The sequence below is a fragment of the Pelobates fuscus genome, chromosome 3 (genome assembly GCF_036172605.1).
Source record: "Pelobates fuscus isolate aPelFus1 chromosome 3, aPelFus1.pri, whole genome shotgun sequence".
Classification (NCBI taxonomy): domain Eukaryota; kingdom Metazoa; phylum Chordata; class Amphibia; order Anura; family Pelobatidae; genus Pelobates; species Pelobates fuscus.
Window position 1 is genome coordinate 368,757,366 of NC_086319.1, and position 16,594 is coordinate 368,773,959.

Below are 16,594 nucleotides of genomic sequence, written 5' to 3' on the forward strand. Positions count from 1 at the left end.
ATCCATTGCTCCCTGCCTGAGTGAGGTTGCAACTCCTTAATAACAAACAGGAAGTACACAAATACTCTTACAAAGCGTGGAACGCAACGTCGAGCACGTCAGGTTCGTCAAAGTCTAAGCGTCACTGCGTTTTAACGGCATCTGCTGACGTGGAAACTAACTAAAAAAGCGCGGCGCGTTTCAAGCCTCCTTCTCGTTCCGAGGACACACCCCCCTCCGGCGAATTCCCCAAGCGTTGATTGGATCAGGAATATAACCACGCCTCCTTTATTTTAAACGCCTTTTTCTACTCCTTTTCCGTATTCACGTATCCCAGTTACGCCGAATTCGGCTTGTAGAAGCTAAGGAGCTACGCTGGCGGCAGTAAAGAACCATCGCTGAGACCCTGGGAGCCCGGAACCGCCTGAGCTGGCTGATTGTTCATTCATTGGCCGGGCTGGGAGGGATGGCTGCTGTGCTGGCAGGAATGGCGTGTGTGTAGGAGCCTGGGGCAGGCTATTGGGTAAAGTTATCAGTCAGGTATCAATATATTGCCCAGACTGCCTGATCAATAATAATATTAATTCATATTATCAGCAGTAAGGGAATGCTCACAGCCCTGGATGGTGAACTCAGAGTCATTCTGTGAGTGCTGGGTGTGGGAGTTATAGTATCAGTCAGGGATCAATATATTGCACAGACTGGCTGATCAATAATATTATTAATTCATATTATCAGCAGTAAGGGAATGCTCACAGCCCTGGATGGTAAACTTAGTCATTCTGTGAGTGCTGGGTGTGGGAGTTATTATAATTTTAGTCTGGGAGTTACATTATCATTGATATAATCACCCATAGCCCTGGTGAGTGGCACAGTGTCAGGTTGGGACACAGTGGGGTACTGGGCTCTTATTGTATGCAGTTGACTTGACCAGGCTGTAATCTTGTCCCCTTGATTTGGGGATAATGTGGGCGAAGGCTGTGAGTGTGTGTTTGCTGGCTTTTGCATGTGGTTTGGTCCACCGCCTGTATCCTGGCATCACTGAGGACACTCTGAGCTACCTCTCGGACTCTGTAAAAAGCCTTCCCTGTTTGAAGTTTTCCTCCTCTCCGAGCTTTGAAGAAGGCCTCTCATCTGCATGGGACAGTCTCATAGTGGAACCCAGAAAGCAATGGGGGAAGGTGGCCATAGGGTGAGTATTATTGTGAATAATGTGTACACCTAAACCTGTGTTTGTAATAATTACAGGGTGAGTCAAACCTTGGGACTCAATGGAATACTTGTAATACACTTGAATTCTAAATTATAACAAGTTGCAATTCAGATCTTAATCCTTACAATTTAGTGTTTATTGAATAAACACTTAAATGTCTGGTTTGTCCTACGATCTTTTTGCAATGAATCAATGGGTGTATGTTATCAATCCCAGATTGCACCAATCAATAATAAAGGTGGCGGCCAGGCTCATTTCCCTGTCCGCACGCGCCTCCCCCCTCTGCCAGTCCCTACATTGTCTTGCAGTTAGATATAGGGCTCCTCTCCTGCAACTGTCAAAAATAAGTTATCAGTGAATACATTTCTAGCACTCATTTCATTACCCCTACTTATACCCTTTGTGTCATTATACCCCACTCCCTCTAGCATGTAAGCTCACTGAGCAGGGCCCTCAATCCCTCTGTTCCTGTGCGTCCATTTGTCTGGTTACAATTACGTGTCTGTTAGTCCACCCATTGTACAGCGCTACTGAATTTGCTGGCACTATATAAATAACAAAATAATAATCAATGCTATGCCCATCTTGCAGGTATTTTGAGGATTCCTGACTTCGGACACACCGCCTCAGTGCTTTGCAAAAAGTCCATATTCAGTTGTTGAAATAAATAGGTTTTGTATATAGAAATAATATATTTATATAATAAATTAATTGGCTTTCTTGCTGGGCAACTCCTAAAATGCCTTTGCTCTTTTTCCATTCCGATTTTCAGAGCATCATGGGTATTGTAGTTCAATAATAGCTGGAGGGCTACATTTGACCTACTGTCACTGACTTGCCCATGAAAAGCATAGTACAATAGAATTCTGCATTGGGGAGTGGGGGATGGGTGGCAAGATTGGCTATGACCTTACCAGCTATTGTCGTTTTCTATGCAAAGCTTTCAGCAAGGGCCAAGCAAAAAGTTTCTGCTTATGGTTGTGAGGTCCAGTAATCGATAGTGTTGTTGGCAGAAGGTGGTACGTTAAAAAGAAAACGATAACTAGATATAGTGATAAAATTACAATATTTGTATGGTTTTAACAGCCGTCCCTCATGTGTTGCAACATGTACGATTTTAATCGGACAGGTATATTCACTCAAATATCAGCAGGAATCTGTAATAACACTTTGGCTGTATATGCCTGTGTCCAGTTTCATTACAAAACAAATGGGGCGGGGCCGGACCACCGAGCTGGACGGTCGCACACATGAGCAGCTCATGGAGCTACAGTCCCCGGGAGGAGATTTTCTCGTTGTCACAAGCGGGGCCTTCTCCGGCGGTGAGTGGAGCAGACGGCCGCTGCCCCACTATCCTGCACCGCGGTTCTCGGCTCGGGGCGCCACTGCAAGGGGTTCCGGACCCGTCCCCACCCCCCCTGGACCGGTGGGGGTGATCCCGGTCCTCACCCTGTGGCCCTGCTCAGGTCAGTGCAAATGGAGCTAGGGGACCCGAATAAGGCTTCCAAGATGGCGGGCGCCATGTGCGCGGGAGGCAGGATGAAGACCTGCACTGTCTCTAAGCCCACGGCAAACTACGGGATCCCAACATCTCGGTCTAGCAACACGGAGGGGCGGACAAACCCCCACCTACTCCCGCAGCCACACATGTCGAAGTTGAGCGGCACAAGAGACCCCAATGAGCGGATCGTAGAGGGAAGCAACATCGCACCAAGACAACTCCCGCATGGGAAATCTGAGGCTACCACCAAGCGAGCAACACCCACACGAGAACCCACTTTACACTCCCCTGCTCTCCAGCGCGCAACACCACGACCCCGAAAACAGCTAACTCAAGCGACCGACGCCGAACTCCCAGCCAAGCCTGACTCCAGCCTCCTGACGACCGACAGCGATGGGCTCCACAACAAGCGACTGCCACCCAAGTGAACCTGGCAAGGAACCCACAGCACAGCATGGAGGGACTATGCCAGAATAACTGCTTTGACGGACACTCGCACCCCGCTACATGGTACTGGCAAGGGCAGGTATCGGGTAAAGCAGGAACTCTTCTGGTCTGTGTGGGCCCGGGACCTCCCTGCAGCTAGCCCTTTTCCATAGAGAAAGCCCGGGAAACACCCCCGATACACCAGGGTGATAAATCCAACACAGTGACCTACAAAGATCTTAATTGCAAAATGTATTGTATGTTGTTTTGCGTTATAGGCAGGGTGATAGATCTGCCACAGTGACCTACTAAGATTTTGCTTGCAACACATATTGCTTGTTGTTTTACGTAATCTGTATGCTGTTTTGCGTAACATGCACAAGAAGCCAACAGGGCACTCATTAGCACATACTCACATGGGTATTGCCACACCGCAGACAACGCACAAACCAACACAATGCAACCACACTACAGCATAACATACGACACCATGTGTAATCACCCAAGCGAGAACCTGTCTACTTGCACTGTTGCCCTAGCTATAAACGTTTCCCTTTAGACAATATGCAAGGCAACCCACCTCACTGTAACGTCAAGCGAGAACACTTTTGCTATGTACACACTTAGCCTAGCATGTCTATCACAAACCACGAATGTCTTATTCTTTGTCTTTTTCTTACATGCTCTCCTTTTATATAAAAAAAAAAAGTGCAGTACCTCCTATGCCATGATATTGTTTTCAACTGTTACTGTTATGAAGCTTGATATGGCTGTCGTGGCTACTCAAGTATGATGTAATGCTTGCGCAACCAAAATAAAGAATTAAAAAAATAAAAAAATAAAAAACAAACAAAGTGCCAAAAATAGTTGGAAATAATATATTAGAGAATTTGCCCATTTTTGCTATTCATCTGAAAATTTCTATACATTCTATGGTCAAATTCTCCACCATTCCAATTTTAATCAATAATCCTCTCTGGTTGTCTGACACCAGAACCACTTGTGTACTTCTGGTTCAAACCTGGATTGTTGTGGACTTCTGCTGCATCAACCGGAGTGTCAGTCAACTGGACGAGCAAGAACGAATTAGCCAGATGGGCATGGACTCCTCTACCTTGGTTAAGAGGGAAGTACAGGAACACGCCTGTCCTGGCTGCTTCTTCTCCTGGCAACTAGGCAACCGTGACTACTTGTTCCCCAGAGTTTAATTGTGCTAACAGGTCCACAGACAATATTGAGATACATTGATTTTTAATACCACATAAGAGATGACTGGCTCACCCACGCAAATATGTTCTGCATGGCTTTATAAATCACAGTAGTATTTATTCATTCAACGCCAAATCGGAAATTTAATTTAGAAAGATTCTCCAACACTGTTAGAGTCACAACTGCTATTTAGCCTTAATTTTTTAATTGGGATTAATTTCTATTTAGTGTTTAATGAATAAGCTGCTATGCCTACCTCCAGGCTACCTTCAATGACAGAGAAGATGAGATTTGGGTTGACCATTCTGCAAGGATGGCGTCACTGAGTCTCACATACTTGATTGGATTAAAGGGATTCTATAGTGTTGGGAATACAAATCTGTACTGGTCCTCCCCTCCTTTGTGCTCCCTCCTCCTCCAACAGATAAATGGTTGAAACAACCTTTTATTTTACTCACCCGAATCCAGCGCCGATGTCCCTCGAGCACATCAGGCCCTCCCCATAGGAAAACATTGCCTCAATGCTTTCGTATGGAGATTTCACTGACGCTGAATGTCCTCATGCAGAGTGTGAGGACCTCCATCATAGTTTAGAATCCTGAAAGCGCCTCTAAAGGCTGTTTTAGTATTGCAATGCAATTATTGCAGTTTCTCAAAAACTGCAATGTGTTCCATTGCAGGACTTTGGGGGACAGGGACACTGCACCCAGATCGTCTGAATGAGTATCAGTCTTCTGGGTGCCTATAGTGTTCCTTTAAGCCACTCATTTAACCCCATTCTATCATATGAGCCCAGAAATACCCAAATACTGTAACAATGGATCCGTCGAGAGGAAGAGCGTGAGTATGGGGCTGCTCCATTTACTGACTGCTGGCAGAGTTCACATTTCCCATTGAACTGTTAGCAGACAAACATATTCAGTTGATGTGTTGTCACAACTACAAATCTGGTCTAAGAACTGTTTTTCCTTTACTGTCTCATTGCAGGGTGAACGCCTGTGTGGATGTAGTACTTTCTGGGGTGAGTTTGTTGCAGGCGTTGGGTTTAAGCCCCCAGTCCGCAGGTGATCATGCAGTCCTGAACAATCTGGAAGAGCTTGCCAGTACCTTCATGCACTATATGCAGCGAGGGGCGGCTGCCGAGCGGTTCTATAGTGATGCCGTCAGCTTCCAGCACATTTCCAGCACTGCCTCCAAGAATCCTGCGGCCCAGGTAGAACACGTTACCGTAACATTGTGTGTCACATGTGACCTGTATTACAATCTGTAGGTTTTCTCCTTTTTTTTTAGACTTTCGTACAGGCCTTGTATAAAGAGGACTGAGTTATTGAATCTACTGGGCATGAGCGACTTACTTGTGGCTCTACACATATAGAGAAACTTCTATGTTTCCACTGCAGGGTTAATCCAGCCTCTAGTGGCTGACAGCCGCTAGAGGCCGCTTCCGCGATTTACACTGAATAAATCGCACTTATTTGACGCTGGATGTCCTCACGGAGTCAGTGTCAAAAAAGATCCCCATAGGAAAGCATTGAGTAATGCTTTCCTATGGGCGGGTTTGAATGTGCATTCGGCTCCACTCGGAAGCTGACGTCGATGTAGAGGTGCTGGATTAAGGTAAGCAAATAAATGGGTAATTAACCATATATTCGCCGCGGAACGGGGCCCTAGTCACTGTTAAGGTGACTAGGGCTCTATAGCGTTAGGAATACATATAGTTGTGTTGGTGACTATAGTGTCATTTTAATGCTATGGGAAACCTCTACAACTGCTGTTACTAGGTTTGCTGTTCTAGATGTTTTGGCTTTTGTAATGTCCTTTTCTAGAGCAGGGCTCGACAAATCCCAGTCACCATGGAGCTTGGGAATTTTGCCTTGGCACCTGGGATATGCGAGCCCCTTAAATCCAAGGCAGACGGCAAGCTGGGGGATTTGTAGGAGGGCGGCTTGCTGGGTGGTCGTGTAGGCGGGCGGCTAGCTGCGTGAATAGTAGGAGGGCGTCCTTGCTCTGCTCCCCGTGCGGCTGCTTAATGAGACCAAGTCCTGAATGTGATGTCATGTTCTGGGACAGTTCTCAATAAACGACGCGCGGGGGAGCAGAGCAAGGACATCACAGCTAACTCGCCGCCCGCCTCCATGACCACCCAGCAAGCCGCCTTCCTACAAAATCCCCCAGCATGTCGCTTGCCTGTTTCAGCCTCCAGCAAGCCGCCCGCCTCCATAATTCTCCAGCACAATCCCCCAGCCTGGACCCCACAAGTATTAAAACAAGCAATAATGTGTGAATGTGTGTGTGTCTGTCATCGAATGCGTGTGTGCATGTCTGTTTGTCATGGCTGTATGTATGCGTGTGTCATGATGTCTGTGTTTAGGTGGCGAGGCCCCTTCCGTTCGCAAGGGAATGGTGTTTTTATTCACCTTTTCTCTCATGCCCTGCTGGTCTCCTCTCGACTGACCCTGCCTCTATGGCTGAGATTATCAAGCATAATTATCTCAGCCAATCCGATGTTTTCCCATCAAATGCAAAAAATGGAAACGCTGAATGTAGGTACTGCACACTGTGCAGCACTGACGCAGGAACCACCTCTAGTGACCGTCTGAGTGACGGTCACTAGAGGTGTCACTAGGAAGCAATGTAAACACTGCCTTTTCTATGAAAATGCAGTGTTTACATTGAAAAGTCTGTACATTAAGCTGTAGTGGTCCTGGTGACTATCGTGTCCCTTTTAAGTATTGCATTTTTTTCGTGGAATATAAAGCTTTGTAATTTTTTTTTATTTATTTATTTTTTTTATTCTTGCTATGCCAGAAATGACAAAACGTGTTTATGATGCCACGACTGCAATAACAAGCAAATGTAGTATCGTACAATATAAGACAGTTGCATGGCAAACAGAGTAAGTTAGCACACATTTTTTGGGGGTTAGTAAAACAGTTAGGTCTAACGTGCCTAAACAAATTACTGTATATAGATAGTCGGCAGATAGTGTATCGAAGACACAGATATTCTCAAGGTTAAAGATAGAGACATGCATATATCAACATGAATTTTAAACCGGAAAATTTCCCAGGGAGGCCCCTGGCTAGTTGCATGTGGTAAGAAGTGTGCCAGGGGTGATACCAGAGATTAGGAAAAAATGCTGGAGTGTAGTGTCACAGGAGTTCAAGGGTGTATGAGAGTTGTGTCACAGAAGGGCAACAGCTCGTCATTATGCAGCCCTGGCACCTGTATCAGCCTATGCCGGATAGTGGTATCGCATTGTCCTGCGGCTTTAAGAGGAACGGTGGTCCTCTGAGTCTCTGTGTGTGCCCACAGGTTGGTCCTTGTGACCAGATTGCGATTATTCCTGGCACCGCAATTCGTTGATGGGTCTCCATGATGGGCCGCGGCACGACCCTCTTGGTAGCTTTCCTGCGCCGGATGGGTGAGCTCTTCGCGGTTCGCCGCCATGTTGGGGGCCTGCGTGCTGCTGGAGCCCCAGGCTGCTGCTTGGTGTAGAGCCGCTACCCGGTTGTTTTAAGGGGGGGTGCTGCATCCTGCTCTCCACTCTCTGCCAGAAATCTTCAAAGATTCTGTCCAGTCTGGACAGGGCATCTTGCCTTTCCCCCGTGTTGCTGGGGATCCTCGTGGCAGCCGCCATCTTAGGTAAGTTGTCGGGTTGTGTGTGAGCCGGCATGGCTTCACCCCATGGTTCTGTGCTAACAGGGCAGCCTCTTTGGGCCCTGCAGTGTTTCTCAGCTGGAGCAAGTAGTAGGTGAAGCCCTGGATTCGACCCAAATCAAGCTGGGTTAAGCAAAAGTTTGCTTATTAGTCAGTGTAGGAGAGGAGCTCCCTCAATGCACGTCTCCTCCATGCCTGTCAGGCCCCGCCCCCCTTTGTACGTTTTTTTAAATCCTGCTCCTGCATTTAATTTTTTTTTTTTTTTAGCTGGCTTCTAGATTCAAAGCAAATTTGTCACACCCTGTCCTAGAAGAAATGTTAATTTAATAAGTAAATAGTAGGTTCCGGGTGCTGGCATATAGATTCTTTTCTTTTCTGGTTCATAATGCATGCCAACTCCTTTTACATGTCTGGCGAAGGGAATGTACTGGCTCCAGTGATTGGAACTCAGACTATGATACAAATAGAAAATACAATTAACCGTTTCATAAGTTAAATTGGTTTTATATATGAAATTATTTCGGTTGTGTACATTTTGTTTGTCCATTTCTTTAATTACAATTATTGACCTAGAGTCGGATGATCCAGTTACATCAACAGTGTTCATTTTCTTAGAAAAGAAACGGCAGTACTTTTCCTTGGCCTAAGCATGGATTAAATCATTAACTCAACATTTGAAGTTGCATCAAACCTGGTATACAATGCAAATGTCCCTGGGAGTTTCTGCATGTGGCTTTGGACCATGTGCATAGACTTGCAGAACATGGTAATGCCAATTTCCCCAAAGAACACTGGAGGAATATGTTTTGTACACGGCCGGGCCCCACAGCTGAAACTACTAAGTATGTCAGCAGTGTCTAATGAGTTGAGTAAAAGAGGAACTTTCACTAACTGAATTGCAACCGTTCCTCTTAAATACAACACGGGCATTGGCTAATTCTATGTTAAACTGCAGAGCAGCCCGGATATTTCAGAGATGTTCCTAACAAGTGTTTTGCCTTGAAGTTCGTGGGTTTTGGTGACGTGTCCGAATTAATATTAGAAAACCAGCTATTTTAGCTTAACTCTTCCATACATTTTCCCAACTTATTTATTTTTATATATTTTTTTCCCCACTTACTACAGCACTTTGTAGGGGGTAATGCAGCTCTCATCGCTCAGAGAATGGCAGCACACCCAGGCATGGAGGTAAATTTGCCCAGTGTTTCTGCTTTCAGGCTGGTCTCTCTGTCTCCATATTTAATCTATTCATTTATTAATAACACAAATACCTTTCTACAAAATTCACCCCAGGTACTTCTTTGTGGTCCAATTGGCCCCAAACTTCATGAACTGCTGGATGAGCGAGTCTTGGTGCCCTCCGCATCCTTGCAGGAACAGGACGAGTTTCATTTGATATTGGAGTACAAAGCAGGTAAAATCCATGTATTCTACGAGTGTCTGTGTGTACGAGGCTGCTGCATGTCACCATGTCATCATTGGGTGGTACCTTGAGAATGCTACAGAGTGATGAGAGCAAGCAGTGATGTAAGCAGAGAGTTGCTTTTGTAGTTTCCTGGTTTATTACGTAGCAGTGTATTAAGCTATCTGTTTCCATTTATAGGAGAAAACTGGGGATCTAGCCGTGCTCCAACCGCCAACAGGTTTATCTTCTCCCATGACCTGTCCAATGGAGCAATGACATCACTAGAGGTCCTTCTAGCCAGCCTGGAAGAGTTCCAGCCAAACTTACTGGTCTTGTCTGGGCTCCATATGATGGAAGGTCTAAGCCGTGAGAACAGGGAAACCAGGTTAAAAGAAGTGAGTTAAGAAGAGCACAGTACACCATCGCATCTTCAGCTTGACTTTATGATATAAAACATTTGTCTCAGTAGTAAACAGTTTCTTAGTCTTAAAGATCAAACATACATAAAAGTGATCTATAAGACTAAGAAACTGTTTATTGGTTGTTTCCTGGATTTCTTAGGAGATTTAGAATTTTGGAAATTGTATTGACATTTACATCCAATATTTATATTCCATTTTTGCTATTATATATCTAGTGTTTATCTATTATATGTTAAAAGCTCCTGGATACCTATATGCTCGTATATCTGTAAGTCTCTAAAGGATCTGGTGAAATCCTATCTTTTCCAGTTTCAGAGCTTTTATCCTATCTTTTTCTTTGTCTTATTCCCTCTTTCATATCCTTTGATAGACACATTTTGTGACGATCAGGATTAACCACTATAAGGTTACTCATACCCTTGTTACTGAAAAACTAAAAAAATAAAATAATTTGTAGTGTTTGGGATTGCAAGTAAAAAACAAAAGTGCTATATTCTGGACAGACTTCTAGGGTCCATTGAAAAGTCAGAACATGTTGCCCTGTGCAAGCAATAAAATGCAATTGTCACAATAAAGAGACAGCATTATAATGTAGTGGTTTTGGTGCTTAGTTTCTATTTATATATATATATATATATATATATATATATATATATATATATATTAATATAATATAATTTTTTTGGTTACTGTCAACACTGGCGGATCCAGGGGGTAAGGCAACGGGGCTCTCCCCTGCTGGCTAATGCAGGGCTGGCACTGTCCAAGCACCAGCCCTGCTACGTGCCTTCACGGACCGGAGGGGAGATCTCCTTCCTGGTCCGCAGGCACCGTGCTGGCAGGGGTGGGAAAGAGAGAGGACCCGGGAGCTTAGCCTGCAGCTTCTCCGGGTCCTTCTCTCGTGAGCATGGAGCTCACGAGAGGGAACTCTAGCCCTGGAGCTACTGCCTAGAGTTCACTCTCACCACTGCGACCACCAGGGATTCCCCACGGACCATTAGGGATCGAACCTTTACTGAATGAGGAGGGAGGACATAAATTTATTTTTATATAAAAAAATTATAAAAAAAGCCCCCCTACCCTCCTCACCACACATTCACACACTGCCCCCACACACATACACTGCACCCCCCCTCCACACACACACACACACCCACACACCCCACTGCTCCTATGCCCTACTACAGCCCTGTATCTCAGCAGACCCCAGGTAAGTTGTCATACTGTTATTAAACGGTTTGAATACTTACTCTGGGAGGGGGTCCTGGCACTCCTGGCACCATAACCACTACACAGAGCTTTAGTGGTTATTGTGTATGGATTATTTCTTTAAATAATCTACAAGTGCCCTTCCCGAGATCAGGCTCTGGATCCACCACTGACTGTCAATTGGTTAAAACAATAGCATTGTACTAGTATCCATAGTACTATTTATAATTTCAAATCTGTGGACAAAATAATCCTTTATTTTATTTGTACATTTGAATGTATTGTTTATTTGTAATTTCTGTCCTCCTAGGCTGCATCATCTATTTCAGACATTCCTTCTGATATCATCATTCACCTTGAATTGGCCAGTATGACTGATGGTGACCTGATGAGAGGCATTATCTACCAGGTAACAAGCCGAGAGACGTACTGTGAGAGGTTTGATGGGATCATTTCAGAAGCTCACGTGTAGTATTTGGCAAGCCTCTTAATAGGGGAAGAGCTTAATTGTTCTGGATAAATACACTTCCCATCCTTTTACCTCTTGCACTTTGAGACTGTAATTTTATAGTATGCAGCTTAGGTTAGATTTTATTTTTATTTCTGTTTTTGTTGTTTGCTAGAAGGGTGGTATTTTTCCCCAAGACTTAACTCGGTGAGTGATGATCACAAGGAGGTTAGCCATCACAAATTATAGACTAGAGACAGAACAGGTGGAACTACTTGGTTGAAAAACTAATCCTTTGGTCCAGGAAGACTTCTTTTGATTACTTTAGAACTACCGATACCCACAAATGATCAGTGTATTGGTGTCACTACTGCATCCATGGAGGTAATCCTCCTATTTTAAATTTATACCTTATATATATTTTATCTTTATTTTTGACCAGATCCAAAGTAGATATAATTAACATTGACGTTAATCATATTTTTCACTATGAGCATAGTGGCAGGTCCTCCCTTTTTTATTTTTAATTTTTTTATTGTATATTTTTATATCGTCTCCATTCTTCTCTTGGTCAGCAGGTCTTCCCACTGATCAGTTCTTTGGGACTCAACGAACAGGAACTTCTGTTTCTTAGCCAGTCTGCTGCCGGCCCTCATTCTTCCCTGCAAGCGTGGTCCGGAATCCCAGATGTTGGAATGGTCAGTGACATTATATTCTGGATCCTTCAAGGGTATCACCAAGGAGCCTCCACCCTGACACGGGTTCACTTTCACACTTTGGCTTACCACATTCTGGCCACCATTGATGGGTTCTGGGCCAATCAAGTATCTGCAGTAGCTGCTGGTGCCAGAGTTGCTGGTGCCCAGGCTTGTGCAAGTGAAACTATTGATCCAGCTAGAGTGATGTTGAAGAGCCCGCTTGAGTTTTCCTCCTCTCGAGCTGAAGAGGGCAGCACTATTAAGGTGACTGCGAAGGAACCCGTAGCCACATGGAAAAGAGGAGATATCACCTTTTACTTCACACCTGTTCTTATCTGCAAGCAGCCTGTTAGGACAGTGGGTCTAGGTGATGCTATTTCTGCAGAGGGACTCTTGTTCTCAGAGGCATTGTCAATGTGAGGTTTCTCTCTAGTGCTTATATGGGCATAGCTGCAGTTGTCGTCATGAGTCTGGGTCAAATGGGTATTCGAGAGCAACTCCAAGCAACCGTCGCATCATATTTTAGAATCCTTGTGTTGTGAATTAAGGTTGAATTCTAGACTTTTGTGCAGGTATCTCAATTTAAATGCCTCTACAACAGTGTGTTTTGGAAGGCTGATCCCGTGCTACTACTTAATTGCCGTTTACTTTCCGGGTTTTCAATTTTTTTTTCCAATTTTTTTTATAAATAACATGTTACCAACTAACTCTGCCTCTAACTAAGCATTATCTTATCACCCTAAATCCTTGTGGAGCCTGCTGAACTTGACCTAGGAGTAATATATCGCAACTGCACCTGTGCAACACAACATCCCCTTCTGTTTCTACAGAATTTTAGGGAAGCCAATGCATCCAATAGAGTTTTGCATCCTTGACTTATTCACTGCCAGAGGTGAACAGTGCATTACCATATAAAGCTTGGCTTACCTATTTGATACTAAAGACGTTAACAATGTAATGACGCATTTAGAAGTTGTGAAGGAAATAGCGTTTTAATGAAAGTTGTTCTTTTTATAGCCTCGCGTTTCTATGTTGTATTTCAGTTATAAGTTACAGCAGAATTGTGATTTTGCTTGACATCTCTCCAGCAAGAAATTGGGGTTAACAGTCTGTGTCCCACCTCCTATTGTTTATGAATATTTTACCTCTGGTGGGTACCGGACTGCGCTCCTGTATGGGGTCAGCACTGAAATCATTCCATAATTAATTTCTTGAGCAGTAAAGATGTCTTAGTTTTTCATCAAGGGAATAGTTACATATATACATATAAAATACTAAATGATCCGTTCTCCTTAATATGGACTATATTTATTTAAAATGGCAAACTATGAGATCTGCCTGATTTACTTTCTACTGCGGCACAAAGCATTGCATTTCGATTGGTTGTCAGTAATTTGTTTGGCAGCCAATCAAAATAAAGCTGGTGTTAAAATCATGTAACTGACGGCAGCTTTTGATATGCGGTGAAGTGCAGAGATAATGTTACATTAAAAGTAAAAATAGGCATGTTTCGACATACTTTTCATTACTTTCAGATAAACTGGACTTGATGTGTTGCTATTCTTTTCAAATGCTACTAAGCTTTAAAACTAGTATTTTGTCTTCTTATTGAATCAGCAGCTATTTTTACAATGCTTCTCAGGTCATGGAACATGAAATTCAATTTCTTAAAGCCCATGCTGTGTTCACCCAACCCCCCAATTCTTTATAATTCAATATAAGGTTATAGCAGGTCATTGCTGTTACAATGATTTTTATAGCGCCAACTTATTCCACAGGGCGGTACAGTAGATAAAGAAATACAAACGATTAATTCCAACAAAACACGTTTGGACATATGAGAACAGTAAGTGAAGAGGGCTCTGCCCAAAGGAGCTTACAATAAGAATATTGTTCCCACGCTGAGAGACATTTTGGAGTTATTTACTGAAACTGAATCGTGGAGAATTGACGAGGCATTTGCAAGTTTTAAATAGTGCAGAGGATTTTTCAAGTTTGGTTATTTGCACCTAAAATTGAAACTTCCCTGTCAATTCTTCACCATTCCCAATTTAGTGAATTCGGTTTTATTTGTTTTTTTTTCATTGGGATTGCTCTAAATAGTGAGTCTTTTCAGCCAGTGTCTGAAGGAATGAGATCTGATATTCCAAGATTATTTTGATTCCCATATACGTTAAAAATGTCTGCACTTTTGTTTTGATAAACGTAATGCTATTTTTAAAGTTTCAGTACGCCTGTGAATTATTAACCTGTCTTCCCCTGATTGCCTGTTACACACTTCCTAGTGTTTAATATTCCGATTCTAACCTCTCAGACATACATTCCCGGCATTTACTCTCTTTTTATAGATCACAAACTTTTACCTTTTTTTTGTTTTTGTGAAACATTTATTACAAAAAAAAAATTATTGTGGAGGACCAAAAAAGTTTGCTTAAAATATATCCTTACCCATTATTTTAGTATTTTATTTTATTTTCTGGGGGTAGAATTATAGAGAGAATTCTTTTTTTTTTTAATCTTTGCACTTCTTTCAAGAATAATTAGGTCATTTATTTACTCAAAATTTGGTGTTATATGCAGTACTTTTTACCAAAAACCTTTTGGTGAACTATTTATATTTATTATTAGAAGTGCTACGTGATAAATCCTAGGTATAGCAAGTGGGTAAAATTGTCGTTTCTAGAGCCGTGCCCACAATTGTTTACTGTAGTGGTTATGGTTCTAAGAGATGTGGGTGCTGACGTTTAGGATTTTGTCTGTTTCAATGGTTGGACCAAATCCTGAGAAGTCCCCAGCAGTCTCATTCTGGGGTGATCTAACTTTCTCATTAATTGTACAAACCAGAGGCCAAATTGCACTATACCTCATTGCTCCGAGGAAGTTGGATTTCACCAGGGTCATGTTACACAGTAAGTAGGTGGAATTCTTTTTTTCAAAGCCAGACGAAAATGGCTTGACAATAGCCAGACTGCACCAAAGACCGTACCATAAGCTAAAGCGTTATGATGTTTGGAGTGTCCTTTTAAACGCAGCAATTTCAGATGGTTAAATGCTTCCCATAAAGCAGTCATTTCTGGTTTTTAGTCCCTCTTTTATCACTTAATATAGACAAAGTGTTCGCTAGCCGAGCACTCCTAACTTCTTCATTCTGGCAAATGACATTTCTAGATGATAACTCCCTCTTCGTGACCTTTTAATCTGTCTGTTTAATCACTGGAAAACGTTGCGTTTTTGTAATATATTTGTGAACAATGCTTTGTAACTTCCTAGTGTTTTTTTTTTTTTTTTTTGTTAATAAATGTTTTTTTTCTTACTAAGGTTTTGTGTCTTCTGTGGATCAAAAGTAGATGGCCTCATTATGAATATAATTTAGTGTATTTTGTTTTAAATTTTATCTTTCAACATTCATTGGAAAAAAAAAAAGAGATGAAAATGTTCAGTATGAAACCACATCAACATAGAAAATAACTTGGAAGTAATACATTTATGAAGGATGAGAACTGTCCATCTCCATAAAACGATAGATGAAGGATCAGAGGGTAATAGGAGGTGTGCTGTGGCCACAAGCCTTATGCAATGCTGTAGCTTTCGGCTATATTTTCAAAGTTTATTAGTGAGATTTAGTAGAATGAATGATGGAGATGAATGGGTATAGGCTTTGAAAGGAGACATGGAAACCAAAGGTAAGGTCACAAAAGGCTCATAGAGACGCATTTGAAGAATGGGGCTAAATGATCCCATCCCATAATATCACAAACCATTTTTTTATTTTTTTATTTATTGCACTGGTGATGGTCTCCAGATGATCTTTGTCAGACACTGAGACGTGTCAGTGTTTGCAGGTGACTCAAAACTAGGTAAGGTAATGCACTGTGAGCAGGATATTACTTTGCTGCAAAAAGATCTGGACAAATTTAGACAACTGAGCAGCCAAGCAGCAGATGAAATTTAATGTAGATAAATGCAAAGTTAAGCATTTTGGGGTGAGAAACACAAAGCAACTTGCTGAAATAGGGAAAACTATAAATGACAAACTTGGAATAGTTATAGACAACACACTAGGCAGCAGCTGATAAGTCCAGTATGCATACAATGATGTACTAATTTATGGGACAAAAATATAATTTGCCTGTTTAGAAATCAATGGCAAGACCCCACCTTGAATACATACACTTTGGACACCTGTTCTAAAGAAGGACGTTATGAATGTGCAGAGGCGAGCTACAGAATTCGGTGATATAATAACATTATATAAATGTATATAGTACTACAAACATCTCTCTGGTAATTTGCTCATTATTGAGACTGTCCAAAGGATGAGATGACACATTTAGATTTCAAGTTTTTTTTTTCTTTTTTCAGTAAAAAAGAAAAATACTTCCCGCAGAGTGGATAACTAACTCAAACTTCTAATGTACAAGCTT

At 42.5% G+C, this 16,594-nt stretch overlaps 1 protein-coding gene across 3 annotated transcripts; it reads left to right on the forward strand.

The window, feature by feature from the left end:
• Positions 1-298: 298 nt before the first annotated feature.
• ADPGK (ADP dependent glucokinase) lies at positions 299-15,434 on the forward strand. 3 transcript variants are annotated; one of them, XM_063449370.1, is made up of 8 exons: positions 299-519; positions 661-1,171; positions 5,316-5,541; positions 9,114-9,176; positions 9,282-9,402; positions 9,592-9,788; positions 11,335-11,433; positions 12,048-15,434. In XM_063449370.1, the coding sequence occupies exons 2-8, from the start codon at positions 945-947 to the stop codon at positions 12,588-12,590; spliced, it is 1,476 nt and encodes a 491-aa protein (XP_063305440.1). In that variant the 5' UTR covers positions 299-519; positions 661-944; the 3' UTR covers positions 12,591-15,434. The 3 variants fall into 3 exon arrangements, with proteins under 3 accessions (XP_063305440.1, XP_063305439.1, XP_063305441.1); XM_063449369.1 differs by having other exon boundaries at positions 299-1,171; XM_063449371.1 differs by having other exon boundaries at positions 299-1,171; positions 12,051-15,434.
• Positions 15,435-16,594: the final 1,160 nt, after the last annotated feature.